We start from the raw sequence: 16,645 nt of genomic DNA, 5'->3' as shown, positions 1-16,645 counted from the left end.
TGACTTCTGAGAGACACTGCCACTCTGAGAGGCTCTTTTTATACCCAATCATGTTGCCAATTGACATAATAAGTTGCAAATTGGTCCTCCAGCTGATCCTTATCTGTACATTTAACCTTTCTGGCCTCTTATTGCTACCTGTCCCAACTTTTTTGGAATGTGTACCTCTCATGAAATCCAAAATGAGCCAATATTTGGCATGACATTACAAAATGTCTCACTTTCAACATTCGATATGTTATCTATATTCTATTGTGAATTAAATATAAGTTTATGAGATTTGTTAATTATTCCATTCATTTTTTACTCACAATTTGTACAGTGTCCCAACTTTTTTGGAATCGGGTGTGTACATTTTTTTATGGGTACCAGTAATCAAGACACATATTAACCAAAAATGTCAATTAGTTTATTGACTGATTTATTTATTTTCTTATGTGAATTAAAGGTTACATTTCTAGAACATTTTTAGGATACAATAACACTTATTAACAACAGTATACAGTATGAATAGTATTTTTTGTTAATCTTTACCAAAGGTGCCATTAAGTGAAGACCGCACTTTATGTTCTTATGTGGCCATTCAATTTGCTAGTTGGAGTTAGAAGTTTTAACATGAAAGAAGATAATTGGGGTCTGGTCCAACTGGGAATGGCCTGCAAAGTGTCTGTGAGTGAAAGAGACAAAGAAAAAAGTCTAGTCTAGGTTTCTGAAATGGTATAGACATGGACAACAGCAAACCCACACCCCTTTATGATATTCATAGCTAACTAATTAGCAACTCTCATAATGGCGCTCGTTCTCACCAGTATTAAATCAGTTCCCATTGAAAATATTGGGCTGTATTTGTGAGATTCTGTTTTGGTTTTGCATTTGTTCTTGAATGTAGCCTTTTCTGTTCTGTTTTCTTTGTTTTTGAACCTAGCCTATTCTTTTGTCATTATTATTACACCTGTGCCTTGTTAGCTCCCTCTATATTAGTTCTGTTTTTGTTTTTGTTTATTTTGAGGTATTGTTTGTGAAAGCGACATACTTACGATATTTAGTCGTGATTTTGTGTTCTGACCTTGGCCCTGTGGTTCTTCGACTAACGATTCTGCCCAGCTCTTGTGATTGCCTGCCTGGAAAATCTTATGACCTGAGCTTTGTGTTTTGACTACAATTTCTGCCTTAACCCTTTGGAATTAAACACTTTTGGAATTAAACATGATTTTAATCAATCTCTCTGCATCTGGGTCCTACACCTCTCCTGTGTTCCCACCTAGAGACGTGACAATATTCTTCTGCAGTGAGTACATTGTTTAAAATAAAATGTACATACATATAAAATGTACATACATAATTACTAATATTGTAATTTCATGCCACCATCAAATACATGCCAGTTTTATACAGAGCTCAATCAAATGTATTTTATATAGCCTTTTGCCACAAAGTACTTTAACAAAACACTCAGCCTGAAACCCCAAAGAGCAAGCAACAACAGGGTTGAAGCACAGTGGCAAGGAAAAACTCCCTAATAGGTTCAAACCTTAGGAGAAACCTGGAGAGGAACTGGGCTCTGATGGGTAGCCAGTCCTCTTCTGGCTGTGCTGAGTGAACATTTTAAGAGTACAAATTGTAAATAAATAAATAATAAATGCATGTGGTCTGTGTCCAGATTCAATAAAAAATTTGTCTCAGTCAGCTGCACGGCCAGGTGGATAAGGACAGGTATAATCAGGTGGGAACAGTAGGAATCGTCAAGTATCATCAGCTACTTGATCTGTAACACAACCAGGAGGACTTTGGACAAGGACAGTTACAAGTCCTTTGGGCCTGGTAGTCCTGATGTGTAGTCCAAGGGGTCATGTCCTCCTAAGTTTAAAGGACCAAGACACAAGGCCTACTCTCTAGGACCGAGGTTTTAGCAGCGTAAAACCTTGGGGCTGAGACAGGGGGGTAACCAGTTTAACACCAGTTCATGCAAAGCTCTTGATATGGTTGGAGGATGAACATTTATCCACTCCCAGCCACTGAACTCTGTAGCTCCTTCAAAGGGATTGTTGGCCTCTGTGGCTTCTATCACAAGTCTCCTTGTGTGAGCATTGAGTTTTGAGGGATGGATTTTCTTGCCATTACCTGAGTGGTGTGATTCAGCTTCCACTTTCCGATTATTGTGCTGACTGAGATATCCAAACACTTATTTTGTAGCCTTCATCTATACTTTTGTTTCACTTTCTCTAAATTCTGGAGCATGGTCTTTGGTCCTTAAACGGTGGGATTTTTATCCAGATAATGTAACGGCAACTTTAATGGTTCACAGATGTGGTCAATGTTAAACTAAACTAAACTGGGAGCTTCCAGAAAAACTCAAACAAATGTTATGTTACAATATTTCATTTTGCATGTAAATGTTTTAAAATAAAACTTTAAATAGAATGAAATGTCCTTTATTTTTTAAATTACCAGTACATACACTACCAGTCAAAACTTTAGAACACCCATAATGTTCCAGATATTATTGAAAATAAAACATCTCAATCCAGTGAATAACCTGACATGGTACAAAGGTAAGTTGTAAAAATATTGTACATTTCAGGGAACATTTTAGGGAACAAGCAAGGGGTTAACAACTTACATCTGTTCTGTGGCAATGGAAGTTAACTAAACCATCACCTATAGGTGTCTCAACTTTTGTTCATTACTTACAAACCCCTCTGACTGTATAAAAGCAGTGCTGGAACAGACTGTGTTATTACACCCTCTTAAGCCTTCACTGGACAGTATTGTACCGCAGGAAGTAGTATAATGTCAAGAAAAAGGCCAATAACAAAGGAAGACTGAAAGATCATTATAACCCTTAAAAGTTTAGATCTTTAGAGAATTTGCAAAGAAAGCCAAGGTGTCAGTTTACCACACCATCAATAGGCTCTAAGGACGTTACAGATCTCCCATTCTCCAATTCAGTGTTTCCTGATTTTATATTAGAAAAAATGTATTATACAGATTGTGTTTTGGGGTGTACTAGGTTAATATACTGAATTACTTTGTGCCGAACAGTCATGTAGGTCATACAAGTCAATACTGTTATTATTAGCATCATTTCTGCACCCCATCTTTTTTCCCTTTTTTTCTTTTTCTAATGCATATTCTCACACTTAATCACATAATCTCACACAAAAAAACACACATAATACAGACAGACAAACACAATAAGTAAGTAGTGCGTCGTACCTTACTTGTATATCCGGAGATGTGAGGGCCCACGCTCCAGGAAAACCACAAAACAACCAGCACGTTTGGTGCACCAGTCTTGAGTGAGACTGTCACAATGTGTTGTTAGGAATCTAGTGCATTTGTCTGACTGTCACTCGACAACCTCCACGGTTTTTGGCCTTGTCATTGTACTATTTGTTCAGCACAGATCCTGTTTCTGGGTTATGTACACATGTACCTCAGGTATGTACAACTCCGGAAAAAAATTAAGAGACCACTGCACTTTTTCTTTCCTTTGCAAAAAAGTCAAAAAGAAAGGTTTTGAGTGAGGAACAGAAGGGATAAAATTAAGAGACCACTGATAATTGAATGCTTCTGTTCCTCACGCAAAACTTTCCTTTTCAACCTTTTTGGAAAGGAAAGAAAAGGGTGCAGTGGTCGCTTAATTTTTGTCGGAGCAGTATATTGCAGATTGGGACCAGATGCAAGACTGTGCCTGTCGTAGGTTGTCCTGATATCACAGTTGGGATCTTACCCATTATTGGCTAATCAGCACTCTTCACTGGCCACACTTCAAATCCTTGGGGAGGATTTGAGGATGTAATATATTTCACAAGAGTAGTTCTCGAGCAGCTCATAGCACACAGCAGTTTTATCCTGTTTTACAATTAAAAAAAGATGCACCACCCACATGCCACAGCATCCAAAGTCTCACAGAGCACAAGCAAAAACCGCCACCGGATTACAAAAACCCAAATAAAAGGGCAAATGGACACCACATATCAAGAGCAGGAACCACAGCTACCTACTCAGTAACTTAGCCCTCATAGTACCCACTGAAAGTGTAGTGGAGTAATACCCAGGCCTAGCTGGTTAAACAGTGAGCAGTATGGCAGCATTAAGAGCTCTTTTTGTAGATCATTGTCTGTCCAGCAGTGACAAGAACTTTATCCTATTAGCCACATAATGGGCTTTAAGAATTCACGTAGTAACGATCACAGTCGCCTAATCTGAGCTGGAATGACTAGTCCTCCTTCTCTCCCTGCATACTGGTGAGCTTTCACACCATTTCTCTGTACCAAGCTTGGTGGTCTGTGGACATTTTTTTCGGTTTTGCCATAAGAGTGACTGATTCAACAAATGGGTTTAGGCCACTGAGAATTTGGTTCCGAGAATGGTGTTTAGTGTTTTAGCAAATCAGAAAAACTGTAATAACATTCAATGCCAAAAATATAATTAAAAACAGATTTAGACTCACTCTGTTTCTTTTGTTAGACATTACAAAAAACATACAATAAACAGCTGTTTGGGGAATCTTTCTGTATTTTTCTTTTTTTAATATAAAACAAGACATTTACAACTGAAGTCACAGCCATATAAATTATAACAGCAAACACAACATTTTAAATACTTAAATCTTCATTCCTCTGTTTACTTGACCAATAAAATAAATGCAAATATAAATCACCCATAATATCCCCTTGAAGTCTGGTGCATAACAAAGTGGCCATACATTGAATATTGCCTACGCTGGGGAGAAAACACAGGCATTATTTTAATCATCTAATTCCGAACAGGAAAGTCTTGAATTACAAGCTATTTTAATCAACCCATAACTCAAACCATTATTAAAGTAACTGCCCAGTGATATGAACTGTAATTACTAACAGTACGACTAAATATTTGTCTTTCCTTACTGGTAATTAAGTATATTAAAAAGCAGCTTCTATGTGTTGCAATGTTATAGGCATTCCCCCGATAACAGAATAATGCAGGCAAATTACGGTCAATTAATATATCTATGCTAGTAGTCTGTTACATTTGTTCTCATCCATCTTTAGACAGCAGATTAGCCACCTCATCCTCCTTGGGAGTATGACGTTATGACCCCACAGCATTTTTTATACAGTCCATTTGAGCAGGATTTTTGGGTATGACTTAACAGAACATTATATTTTCATTGGGCAGTTACTTTGAACATTTCCTCTTGGGTCTCCTTCAGGACATTGTTATTAGCCAACCAAGGTCCCCCCCATGAATACACCATGTTATTGCTGAAGACATAACATTTGAAGACCAGGGTTGCTCATTTGCCTCTTCAAGTCCAATTCACTATCCCACTGCCCTCTACTGTTTGAGAATACTCAATGCTTTCTTCCAGTCAGCACTTTTTTTCTGGATGCAGCTAAAACAATTTCTCCCTTGTATTTCAGTGGTATAAGAATAAACACACAACACAATCAGTGCTATTAAAAATATCTCACCCTCAGGTTAACACTAAAATAGTATGATATAATTACATTTGTTCTCCCTACAACTTCACCTCCCTGTAATGTTTTAAACAAAATATAAACTTTCCACAGTCAAGGGGGAAACAGTTTCAATCACAGCTTTACTCCCTAGCTGGGACAATCATTTCACTCACACAATCTTTAAAAAGCAGACGAAAAGGAATTCTCTTCTCTCTGCTATACAGCACTCCTAAAAAAACACAAAAAAAAAAACACATTGAAGTAACAGAGGCTTTTAACAATGTAACAAAATTATATGAAAATGAACAAAAATGAAAAATCCTATATTCTTTAATTGTGCAAATTATATATTGTTGTCATCTACAAAGCTGAACCACAAATAAAGGGTTGAAAAATGAGAACAAAGGCCTCACATGTATACACTGTACACTAAAACAAGAACCTAGTAGGTAAGAATGGACAGCGAAGTAGCTTAGCTACTTTAACTCAAGTGAATCTTACATTGTTTTTTAATCTCTGCCAAACACTGTTAACCCACCTATGCCCACAACTGGCCTACAAGGAAACTTCCTCCACGTCCACATCTGGCCTACATGTGTGGTGAATGACAGTGATTAGTTAGTACTATGTACGGTGATGACAACAAATCGCAGATGACTCTGATCCCACCTACAAAACCTCCATCGCAGTCATTACAAGATACCACGGCCCTGGAAATATTTCTGGTATCTGAGATCGTTCTGTCAATTCTTACATATAAACTCACTTTGGAGGAAGGTTGTTTGAAATGCAGATGACATGAAATACAACCTTTTTAGACCACAATTACACTGTTCATAGACAGTAACTTCATTGGTGGTAGTATTGTCTTTGCTGGAGGGTTTGTAAACCAAGGCCATATAGTTATGGTTCCATATCTTTCGCAAACTCTATTCTGGTGCCACCAGCTAATCTCTTGGAATGACCTAACTGAAGTAGTAAAGCTACTCATCCCTGTTAGAATCAACAATCTGCACATGACAGACCACAAATTGGCCTATTAGAACTAACAATTTACATAAATAATTGTGAAACACCGTTTCTGATGTTGTAATCTAGCTTTCTGCTAATACTTATATACCATCTTCCATTTCCTGCTTCGCACCAAGTTCAATCACAGCTCTATTCACACTATGGGCTGAAACAAACTCAAACTAAGGATATCATAGATAATTTTTGTTCCCCACTGAGCAAGGTTAGAAATGTTCTCATCTGCTCCTGTAACCTATAGGAAACTGCCTCTATCCATTATCTTTTTCCAACTGACATAATTCTCAACCAAATACAATTTCAGAGTTGACATAATTCTCCCCTCATCCTCTCCCTAAGTCAATAATCAACCTCTTCGCCCAGAGTGAACATCATGCTTTTTGATTGGCAGAGACTTGCTGATGTGGTCTATCTCCAAAATGATAAACCTCACCACTGAAGGTCATTCTAGCAGAAATGATTCCAGAAGGGGGAAACAAAATAGTAAGAGACATGAAATGCAATTGAAAGGTTCTGACTGTGAGATAAGTACCCCTGCAATTTACTGCAGAAACCTACATTTGAAGATACTGACACTTCCTACCACAATTAAGAATCTAAATATCTCCCATTTTCTGTCTAAAAACAATGTGATGCAAGTTCTAAAATATGTTCACACTGAATGCATAGATTGCAGTTCGGTAACAGGCTTCACATGTTGCATACCGATAAATGTAATGGCCTAGGACCAAAAAAAACAGCACAAATTATATTGATGATGAAGATGCAATTGTGTATATAAGCACTTGGAGCAATAGGCAAAAGGGGTTAAATCTACCAGGTCCAATCATTACTGTAGCCAACCTATATGCCTCATATGATCGAGTTGAGGAAACTGTCCAGTTTGACAATTGAAGTGAATGAAGTTTCCATGGACATACAAGGTTCACACAAACAAAGCACAGTGAGGTAAAGTGGTGCAGACTGGAGGATGCAGCACGGCTGCCAGGTGTCACTAGGGGGCAGCAGAGCGGAGCGGTCCAGATGTGAAGGCATTGTTTCCTCTGTGTTTTTCAGTCAAGCTTTCCTCATGCCTTCTTCCTGGCACCCGGGTATCACTGTTCCCGAGGTGGTGGCAACAATGGGGTGCAAAGGTGGAATCAGCTGGAGGGGGAATTAGCACTCGAGGGGAATAAGGAAGCTCCGTCTGCAGTCCACAGCCTTGGGGCTGGGTGGCTGGGCTCTCTTTCTGCGGAGCTCTTCACGACCCAAGGAGCCACTAAGCCGTTGGTACGCAGCCTTGTATTTCTTGTCAAAGGCAGCTAAAAGAGACAGTGACATAAGCAATAACCCTGCTTAATCAAAAACTATAATAAAGTTGCAAATAATGGTCTCTTGTTGGCAATCTGTTTAAAGAGACTGCTTACCCACGTGATCCCTGCCCATGGCAGCCAGTGTGAGGAACAGCATCTCTCTGTACAGACTCCTAGATAAACAACAAAGGAAAACATTTTATTCCACCAAACGATTGAAATCAAAACATTTGATCATTCGGAGGCCGTTTCCTGCCGTCACCTTTGTATCTTGGGCGGGCCCGGTTGCTTGAGTACGGTATCCAGGAAGAGGGTGATTCCCTTGTGCACCTCATTCATGCCGACGCAGCGCAGCACTTCCTCCAGGAAGGCCAGGGTGAACGGGTGGTTGTGCCTCCGCCAGCTGTGGTTGGGCACAGGCGCACCACCTTTTTCAGATGAAAAGGAGACAGAGAGCCAGTCGGAGGGGAAAAGAAGACAACACAAAGAAAGCAACATTAGCATTGTTTGGTTACCACTGTGTCTGTGTCTGAGTATTTATTCAGTTATAATTAAGTTCTGGTTTAACGCCATGTGAATCATTTGATCACAATTCTTTTTAACACAACACCTTTGATACAAAACGGGGGCGTCTTACTGTGTATCCTCCAGATAATATAGAGTGGGGGCCAGTGGTTTGTGTCAGGGCTCAGCGTGTCCCACATCAGTCTCACCCTCACCGCCGTGTTCTCTGTCGTCTGACGCCACCACAGCCAGGAGATCAGCGTTAGTATGAGGACACCAGGCATTACAGTGATAATGAATCACAACCCTGGAGAGGGAGTTACCTGGGCTAGCTGGTTGGCCAGCGGCGAGGAACGGACCAGCTGCAGCAGGTTGCAGGGAAGGCCGAGGCGCTGGAAATACCAGACCAGGTTCCAGAAGATGATGGAGTGGTTCTCCAGGAGCTGGCCCTGTGCAAGCACCGTCTCACCCTCGTTTTCCAGCAGACTCTCCAGCTCCTTCCGCAGCACCAGGGGGCTCAGGTAGGCCACGGTCACCGGGGGCGGCCCGCCCGGCAACGAACCCTGGGGTCAGCCACATGTTAACTGCGGGTATACTCTCAGTCTGTATATTTATTAGAAGCCCACGAATAAAGATTAAAAAAAAATACACAGATGTTGTACCGTGGTGCTGGTGTCAGAGTAGCCACTGGTCTCCGAGATGGAGTCCTCACTCACACCGTTAAGAGGCAGGATGGCATCCGAACCACCAGGGGGCTTAGCAGCACTTTCCACCTCGTCCTCTGTATTCCAATTGGTAGGCTCCAGGCTGTGGGGAGCGCTTTTTCATATTAGCCCAAATTAAGTGACTGGGTCACAAACATTTTGAATGTTTATTTGAAATATAATACAGTCCTCACTACATGCACTTAGACTGTGATTCACACTGCTCTGGCTGGTTGTTCATTGGACTGTGATTCACACTGCTCTGGCTGGTTGTTCATTGGACTGTGATTCACACAGCTCTAGCTGGTTGTTCATTGGACTGTGATTCACACTGCTCTGGCTGGTTGTTCATTGGACTGTGATTCACACTGCTCTAGCTGGTTGTTCATTGGACTGTGATTCACACTGCTCTTCCAGCAAAATATAACAATTTCAGCATTGAAAATGACGGAAAAAATACCTTAACAAAATACAAAGTCACTTGATTGTGTGATAAAGGATTAGTATAGCCTCATAAAAAATGCTAGCTTCCACTTTGAAATATATAACGGTGAGGAGTACATTATAGTCATGTAACAAAGTACACCCACCTCAAAGTTGACTTGTTTTTATATTTTTACATTATATGTATATGTAATGTTCACTTCACTTCACTTCAACACAATTGCCAGATAGCGACAACCAAATTCAAGAAATGACTAATTGAATCAGCTGCACCAAAACGGGTGCAAATGATTAGACAATCTATACTTGAGAAGAACCAGCCAACATTGAGATGAAAAATCCATGTGTCCCAAAAAACAACAAAAAACAACTTTCCAAGAAGTGTACTTACTGTTCCACATGATAGCATTATGGCCACAGTCAGACGGAATAAGAGTGAAGGAAGGACATCCTGGTCTGTGTGGTGATATGGTTTCAGTGGTATTCCAGACCTACCTGCTGACAGGCCCCAAGTCACAGATCTCGGCATTTAGGAAGGGGACGAACGTGGCCGAGCAGAAGGGGCAGCTGGAGTTGAGGTTGGAGTCATCCGACGTCCACCCGGCCATTATCTCTTCGTCATAGACCAGGGAGTTACAGCTCCGACACAGGGAACAGCTTGACATCAGCACCTCCAGTCCGGCCCTGTCTTGGTTAGAGTCCCAGGACTTGCGGAGAGGAAAGGCCAAGCTGGTGTTGTCAGGCAGGTCAATGTCACTCCCCACCGACAGAGAACTCTACAGAGGGGAAGTGTGGAAGAACACAAGGCCTGTTGTAAAAGGTTTAGGACTTCAGACCACATCGGCAAACGTCCACACCGTCCAGTTAGACTCCCTTACCTCAGAGGTGGCGTTGTAGAGCCTCTCCTTGGCCTTCAGCAAGCTCTCACCAACCTGGGACTTTCGGGGCGGTTTCTGTTCCGACACTTTGCTCCCCGGCCCGTTTTGTCGCCCTGAGCGCCGGGCGTCTACGCTGGTAGCCCGTCTCATGGAGGCTCCGTGGCGAGTGGGCGTGAGCAGCTGCTGTAGTTTTCCCGCCAGGCCCCCCCGACTCGGCGAGGACACGTTGTTGTAGTTCTCATCAACGGCCTTGCGGCTCGCAGTGTGCCGAGGACCAGGTGGCCTACGGAGAGACCGGAGGAGGTGAAGGCGAATACCCATATAGTGTGCCGGGCTGATATTGAAAGCGTGACGCCAATCCGAACGCCTCAGATGCTCCGCCCCCTCACCTGCTGTCTCTCTCCCCAGGCTGGCAGCTGCAGTCGCTCTCCGAGCCAGCGGTCTCGGCACAGTCTTTGTAAAAGGTAGACAAACACACCTGGTCACGGCGCACCAGTACACCATCCGAGGGGAGGGGGGAAGGGGTCGCGGGGTCTCGTGGACCCGCGGGGGGCTTTCGGGAGGCAGGTTCACTGGAGCCATTAGCACCTGCGTTCCGGAGCAGCATCTTCCTTGAGAGCTTTGTTTCTGTCGAGTGTGAATTGTCAGGAGAGTGGTAACATACGTTATACTCAGTTGCTTGATGTGTTAGGTTATGTTCATGCCATAAAGCACAATGTAGGTTGCCCGAATTCACAAACCCCAGAGGTGCATTACTCCTGTCATAAACTGGTTAGAACAGTATATTTTTACTAGTGGTATAGAGTCTTATATACCACAGCTTTCAGCCAATAAGCATTCAGGATTCAATGCAACCGGTATATATGATCAATGTAAACTCACTGACGCGTCAGCTATTAGCAGTAGCATATTAACAATATACTCCACACCCTCGTGCATTATCACTTAATTAACCACACCACCTTTGGCCATTTTACTTAAATATGCATGTTGATTTCCAACGAAAGTGTAAAAATGTATAGGCCACTCACTGTCTGTTGAAGCTCTCATACTGTTCAAACTGTTACTCTTCATTATAGACCCAGTCAGGGACTCATGGCTGGAGCTTTCACTCAGGCCGCTCCAGCTGGACTGACGAATCAGGCTTGATTGTGGGCGGGATTGTTGGTTACAGTCCATTGTAACATCTTTTTTAGAAGAAAGAAAAGTTTCACCTCTGTGTTTTAACAAATAGGATATGTTGTTCATTCATGAGGTTCACAATTGAAGAAAATAAAGTAAATATCTCCCATTCCTGACCTGTCCTTGAGCCCACTGAACCACTCTTTTGCCGCTGTCTGATTGGCTGTCTGAACTGAGCCACAGCCATCAGAACATTACGCAGCTTAGCCCAGCGCAGACGGCCCCCCTGATTCGTGGAGGGCCACTTGCTCTCCAGCACTGCCTGAGAGAGTACCAAGCCACAGGTGAGTCAATTTGAATAAAATCTAGGGTTAAAGTCTTCTTTTATTTTTTTATTCAGGAGGTGAATCGTAGCTCACCTTGTTGTAGTATGCATAGGTGATTGTGTTAGGCGTGATCCCAGCTTTCTTCATCTCCAGGAGGACCCGGACAGCGAGCACTGGCTGGCCGTACTGCCCACAGAGCTGCATCAGGATCCGGTAGCACACCTCATCTGGCAGCACCACCTTCCTGGTCTCCATGTGCTTCAGCACTTCGTATGCCGTCTGTAAGGCACGTACCTTGGCACCCTCCGCCCGCACAAACGTGGGCAGGTAGATGAACCACAGGCCGTAGCAGTGGCCCAGCAGACATTTAGACCACATGTCAGGCACCGCTGAATACTTTTGTGCCCGCTTCTGTGCCAGTTTAATCTCCTACAGTAGTGGGGGGGGTATTGGAGGAGTTTCAATAAGATTAAGCAATCCAATCTGTAAATACTAATACAATTCTAAAGAATTTATTGAAACTGTGCAAGTCAGGCTCTTGTATTCACTAGGGTTGGGTTTCAGCTCATATTTTTTACTTGCGCCTTGCAAAAGTACTTATACTCCTCTCCAAATTCTCGCACTGACTGTGAATGAGGCTCCTCTGGTAACTGTTAAGCCAGGAGGAAATACTGATGACCAGGTGAACCACGTTAAGATGATATGGCAGAAGGAAGCAAACTGAGAGGTTGATATTTCTTATAGTCAATCTTGGTGAGTTTAATTTATGTGCTGGAAACTAAATCATAGAAAAAAACAATAGTCAAAAATATGCCATAACTCTTAAATCACTGATGTCAACAACATCAATGACCAACACACCTTCAAAAGGTGGAAACTACAAGCCCTTAAAGCGACAGTTATCCATTTCCCAATGTAGAACACAGCCTCTGTAATTATAGAATTACAAATGGTACCTGGTAATATTGGTTGCTTTTATATTTTATTTTAAAACAATGAAACTTAAAATGAGTTATTGTAAGGTGACATTGGATTCATGTTGGGAAATATTTGTAAGAAAAAAAACTGTCACCATATATTGTCTTTTTGTGTTTTAAAATGAAATAACAAATAGAACATAGTTTCAAAGTACCATTTGTAATTCAGTTAAATGAAAGAATAGGTCATGGGTCTGAATAGTTCAGCAAGAAGAGTGTGACTCCCTCTCCCAATGTTACATGTTTCAGTGGATCCAATTTCTGATTACGGCCACCTTTCATCACCAACACTCAGAGCAGCCTAGGGAGAGTCAAAGACTATGACTCATCTATCGTCTTAAAGACACTTGTTAAGCCATGTTGCTTCTTATAAAACTGAATGCTAAACCAGGAAGTCAGCAAGAACCATTGCTAATGACTACAGTTAACTTGACCACAATTTCCTGTCCTTCACTAAAATGTTGCTATGTGGCAAGGCATCGCTAGCTGACAGTACTGTAAACCCAGGGGAACTGTCAGTGTCCTGTACCACAACAGAGTTATTTAATGGAGCATAGGGACTGTTTCTTAGACAGCTGCTCCACTTGGGAGGCCCTGTGTTTTAAGTGTGTTTTAAGGGGCTTTGGGGCAGCAGGAAAATACCTGTTTAGTGCGTCGTGGGGCGGGGCTGCTTGGGGCACTGCCCTTGGTAGGAACACGCAGCTGGTCCTGGGGCTGGTCAAAAAGCTCCATGCAGAGTACAGGAAACGTCTCATAGCTGTAAACAGACAAACACACTGTCACTGTAAACAGACAGTAGATGGTTATCTAATAGTTATACAATACCTATAACTCAAATCCCTCCATGGCTAGATCATTTCCTTAGGAAACAAATAGTTGAACAGCTAACCACTACGCCATTGGAATTACGCTATGTAAACTGAAAACAAGAGTTCTAGAATATCCTGAACAAAACCTAAAGCTGGATTGGTTTGGGCAGTGGCGAGGATCAAACCCCGGTCCCCTGCATGAGAGGCCGCATCTCTAACCACTACGCTGTTTAACCATGGGTAGTCAGACAGTCAGTCAGGCTCTCACTCAGTAAGAGACATTCACACTTAATGGCCGGCACAAAAACTGCCCCCGGTCGTGGATCATTCCTACCCTGTGTGCACATGGAACGTGGGTGTGTAGTGCAGTGTCTGTGGTACCTGTAGTGAGCAGGGCACTCTGAACCATCTGGCTCCTGGGGCTCCTCAGGGGGCATGATGAAAACTGTGTGCTCCCCACTGTGGGCTTCATCAAGGTCTATCAAACGCACCTCCTCTGGCTTCTCCACATCTGACTGCTTGCACACAGCACATAGTTAGATACAGACACCCAAGCAGATCCATAAACAGATAGACAACAGGTCCCATACACAGGAATACATAGATAGAAAAACACAGTGGGATCCCACTCATTTCAATTAGTTTGTCCAGCAATCGATATTTTTAACTGTACACCAGATATTGTGCACAGCCAAATGTGGTGTAACATGAAGATGTGATTCCGACCTTCTGGACACAGTCATCAAAGAATTCGAGACAAGCGTGGCGGTCACTGACAAAGGAGCACTCCTCGATGAACTGAGTGAACATCTGTGTCCTGGTCAGCTGGGTGTAGAACTTCTGCTGGGTGCGTTCACGTGACTTCAGGAAGCCTGCAGAAGCCAGAAGTGGTTGAGTTCAAACACAACTATAGAAATATGTCACCAGGACACAGTCAGGTGTGGCAACTGTCTGTGAGTTATGAGTCACACACATGAACACACGTTTGTTTTTCTATCCTTGGGGTAACTTGAAACCCAGAAATCCATGTTCCCCATTCCCTAACCAAAATAACCAAACAATCATGCCTAAAGTTGACCTAGTCCTAACCCTAAACATAATGAACCCCAATTCTAACAGTACATCAAATTATACATTTAACACTACACTTGACCGCTATGCTTGAAATCAGATTTTCCCTAGAAGGGACTAAGGATCTTTGTGGGGTCTCTGGTGCCTCTGGTCTCAGGTCACACACACACCCTGCAGATTGAAGAGGGAGCTGCAGTCGGTGGTCCTTTCTGAGGGGGCCTGAGTGATGGGCAGCAAGTAGGTACGGTAGCCCCTCAGCAGGCAGCTCATGAAGCGCAAGAAGGCTTCCTGGATCTCAAGCTCCAGTTGCTTCTGACGCCCATAGATCAGGTCGTAGTCCGTCAGCAGGAACTCCAGGGTGGCCTCCTCCTGGCCAGGGGTGTAGACTGACAGAGGAGGAGAGCAGACATTAAAGAAGGGTTAGGAAAACCAGGGCAGAGATGAATATACAAAGCACTGACACAATGATTGGCTTGTACACGTTCCGTCAGTCTGTAGATACTGTGCACTTTAGAAAGACTGTGATAAATGAAGAAAGGAGATGGCATCCATAACTGCTTCTCACTTTTCTCCAGGGTCTTCATCAAGTTGGTGAGGGAATTCACCAGAACCTTGCCATGCTTCCTAGGTAGCGATCGCCATGACAACGGCTTCTTGTCCTCTGCTCTGCAGGAGAAGAGAATATAAAACTTTGGATTATGGACAACATCTTGGTTTCCTGAGAGAGGAAGAAGATACAACAGCTTGAGGAGCAAACGCATACCCTGAACAGAAATACAATCATGCCTTAAAAAAAAATCTTGAGCCAGCCGGGAGTGGAGTCAGACTTAGGCTGGGGGCGTTCCCGAGGGCTGCCAGCCTTGCAACGCTAATACCCGACATGTTGAACAGCACTAGAGTAAACCTTCACAGTGGAGAAGGACATGCCCTGCTCTCTGTCATCAGATGTGGATCACAGAATGAGAAATTGTTATGGAAAGAATTTGCTGAGTGTTACAGCCTTGGTGATCAACAGCTGTTCTGCCTTGAAAAGGCATGATTGAATTTCAGTTTGGTTTGTCCGCATGCTACACTAGCAGTTGTACAGAGTGACCGAACAAAAACAAACTATGCTTTGTGTTGTTGCTTCCTCCAGTCGCGTTAGGTCCAGACCCTTCAGAGTTAATGTACTCACTGAAATATGGTGTTGGTGTCTAGGTCAACACACACCACATCAGTTGGGGGGTCATAGAGGTCAAAGTAGCTGGAATGGACACCCACGATGAACGGCATGGGGGCACACAGTACGTCTGCCAACCTCAGCGGGCACAGGGGGATGTAGGGGCAGTTCCAATGCAGGGGGAATGTCATCTGGAGGGACGGGGGTAGAGGACAGGGCATTCTTTGATATGTGTTTGTAGCCTCCGCTAAAAACACTACAAGCGAAATGTAGGGTGAAGGGCTGCACATTAGATTAGCTTGTGTGTGTGTGTGTGTGTGTGTGTGTGTGTGTTTAACTCACAGACACCAGGGCCTCACTGACGGAGGTGAGGACATCAGGGCGGAGGGAGTGGAGCAGCAGCTTGTGCTCCGTCAGCACGGCCAGAAGCAGGACACAGGCGTTCTCAGGGCCCAGGTTCTGCAGCAGCTTCACAAAGCTGGCACCACTACAGAGACAAGAAGACAACAGATAACTCAAGTACAGCATCCTTTCCAATTCAAACAGTATTGAGGAAAACAGTTACAAATAAATAAAATAATTTAGAGGACAATAATATGTGCCTAGTTAACACATTCCTCCACAGAGTTTACATATTGACTCAACCTAGTCAATCTAATTCCACTCCATAATGATGAGAGATTAGAGCGACTCCTGGTGGACTGAAGCGCTGAAGTCATACTGACCTGAGCGGTAAAGGCGAGGAGACAGGCTGACAAAGAAGAAGGTTGTCATAGGGGGAAAGCTGAAAATACAAACGTGTACGCACACACAGGATCACGTAAGTCATTAACAAATGAACAAATCCACATAGCAGATCATCTATTAATGTATAGAAGAA

At 43.0% G+C, this 16,645-nt stretch overlaps 1 protein-coding gene across 3 annotated transcripts in view; it reads right to left on the bottom strand.

The window, feature by feature from the left end:
• Nucleotides 1-4,509: 4,509 nt before the first annotated feature.
• The window catches only part of LOC105019156 (DENN domain-containing protein 4B), a 50,833-nt gene continuing 38,697 nt past the window's right edge, over nt 4,510-16,645 (bottom strand). For 2 of the 3 annotated variants that reach the window (XM_010885102.5, XM_010885103.5), the window contains exons 8-27: nt 16,491-16,549; nt 16,108-16,252; nt 15,781-15,956; nt 15,172-15,272; nt 14,777-14,992; nt 14,262-14,407; nt 13,917-14,050; nt 13,369-13,483; nt 11,843-12,178; nt 11,601-11,745; nt 11,333-11,488; nt 10,691-10,928; nt 10,302-10,584; nt 9,919-10,199; nt 8,938-9,082; nt 8,599-8,838; nt 8,409-8,508; nt 8,034-8,199; nt 7,886-7,944; nt 4,510-7,780 (exon numbers count right to left, since the gene is read on the bottom strand). In XM_010885102.5, the coding sequence (XP_010883404.5) occupies nt 7,635-7,780; nt 7,886-7,944; nt 8,034-8,199; nt 8,409-8,508; nt 8,599-8,838; nt 8,938-9,082; nt 9,919-10,199; nt 10,302-10,584; nt 10,691-10,928; nt 11,333-11,488; nt 11,601-11,745; nt 11,843-12,178; nt 13,369-13,483; nt 13,917-14,050; nt 14,262-14,407; nt 14,777-14,992; nt 15,172-15,272; nt 15,781-15,956; nt 16,108-16,252; nt 16,491-16,549 (3,387 nt within the window). In that variant the 3' untranslated portion in view covers nt 4,510-7,634. The remainder of the gene's footprint in view (nt 7,781-7,885; nt 7,945-8,033; nt 8,200-8,408; nt 8,509-8,598; nt 8,839-8,937; nt 9,083-9,918; nt 10,200-10,301; nt 10,585-10,690; nt 10,929-11,332; nt 11,489-11,600; nt 11,746-11,842; nt 12,179-13,368; nt 13,484-13,916; nt 14,051-14,261; nt 14,408-14,776; nt 14,993-15,171; nt 15,273-15,780; nt 15,957-16,107; nt 16,253-16,490; nt 16,550-16,645) is intronic. The other variant, XM_020041099.3, reaches the window with a different exon arrangement.

This window comes from Esox lucius, chromosome 20, assembly GCF_011004845.1.
Source record: "Esox lucius isolate fEsoLuc1 chromosome 20, fEsoLuc1.pri, whole genome shotgun sequence".
Lineage (NCBI taxonomy): Eukaryota > Metazoa > Chordata > Actinopteri > Esociformes > Esocidae > Esox > Esox lucius.
The sequence above is the reverse complement of the archived record's forward strand: the minus strand, read 5'-3'. Positions and strand labels throughout refer to the sequence as shown.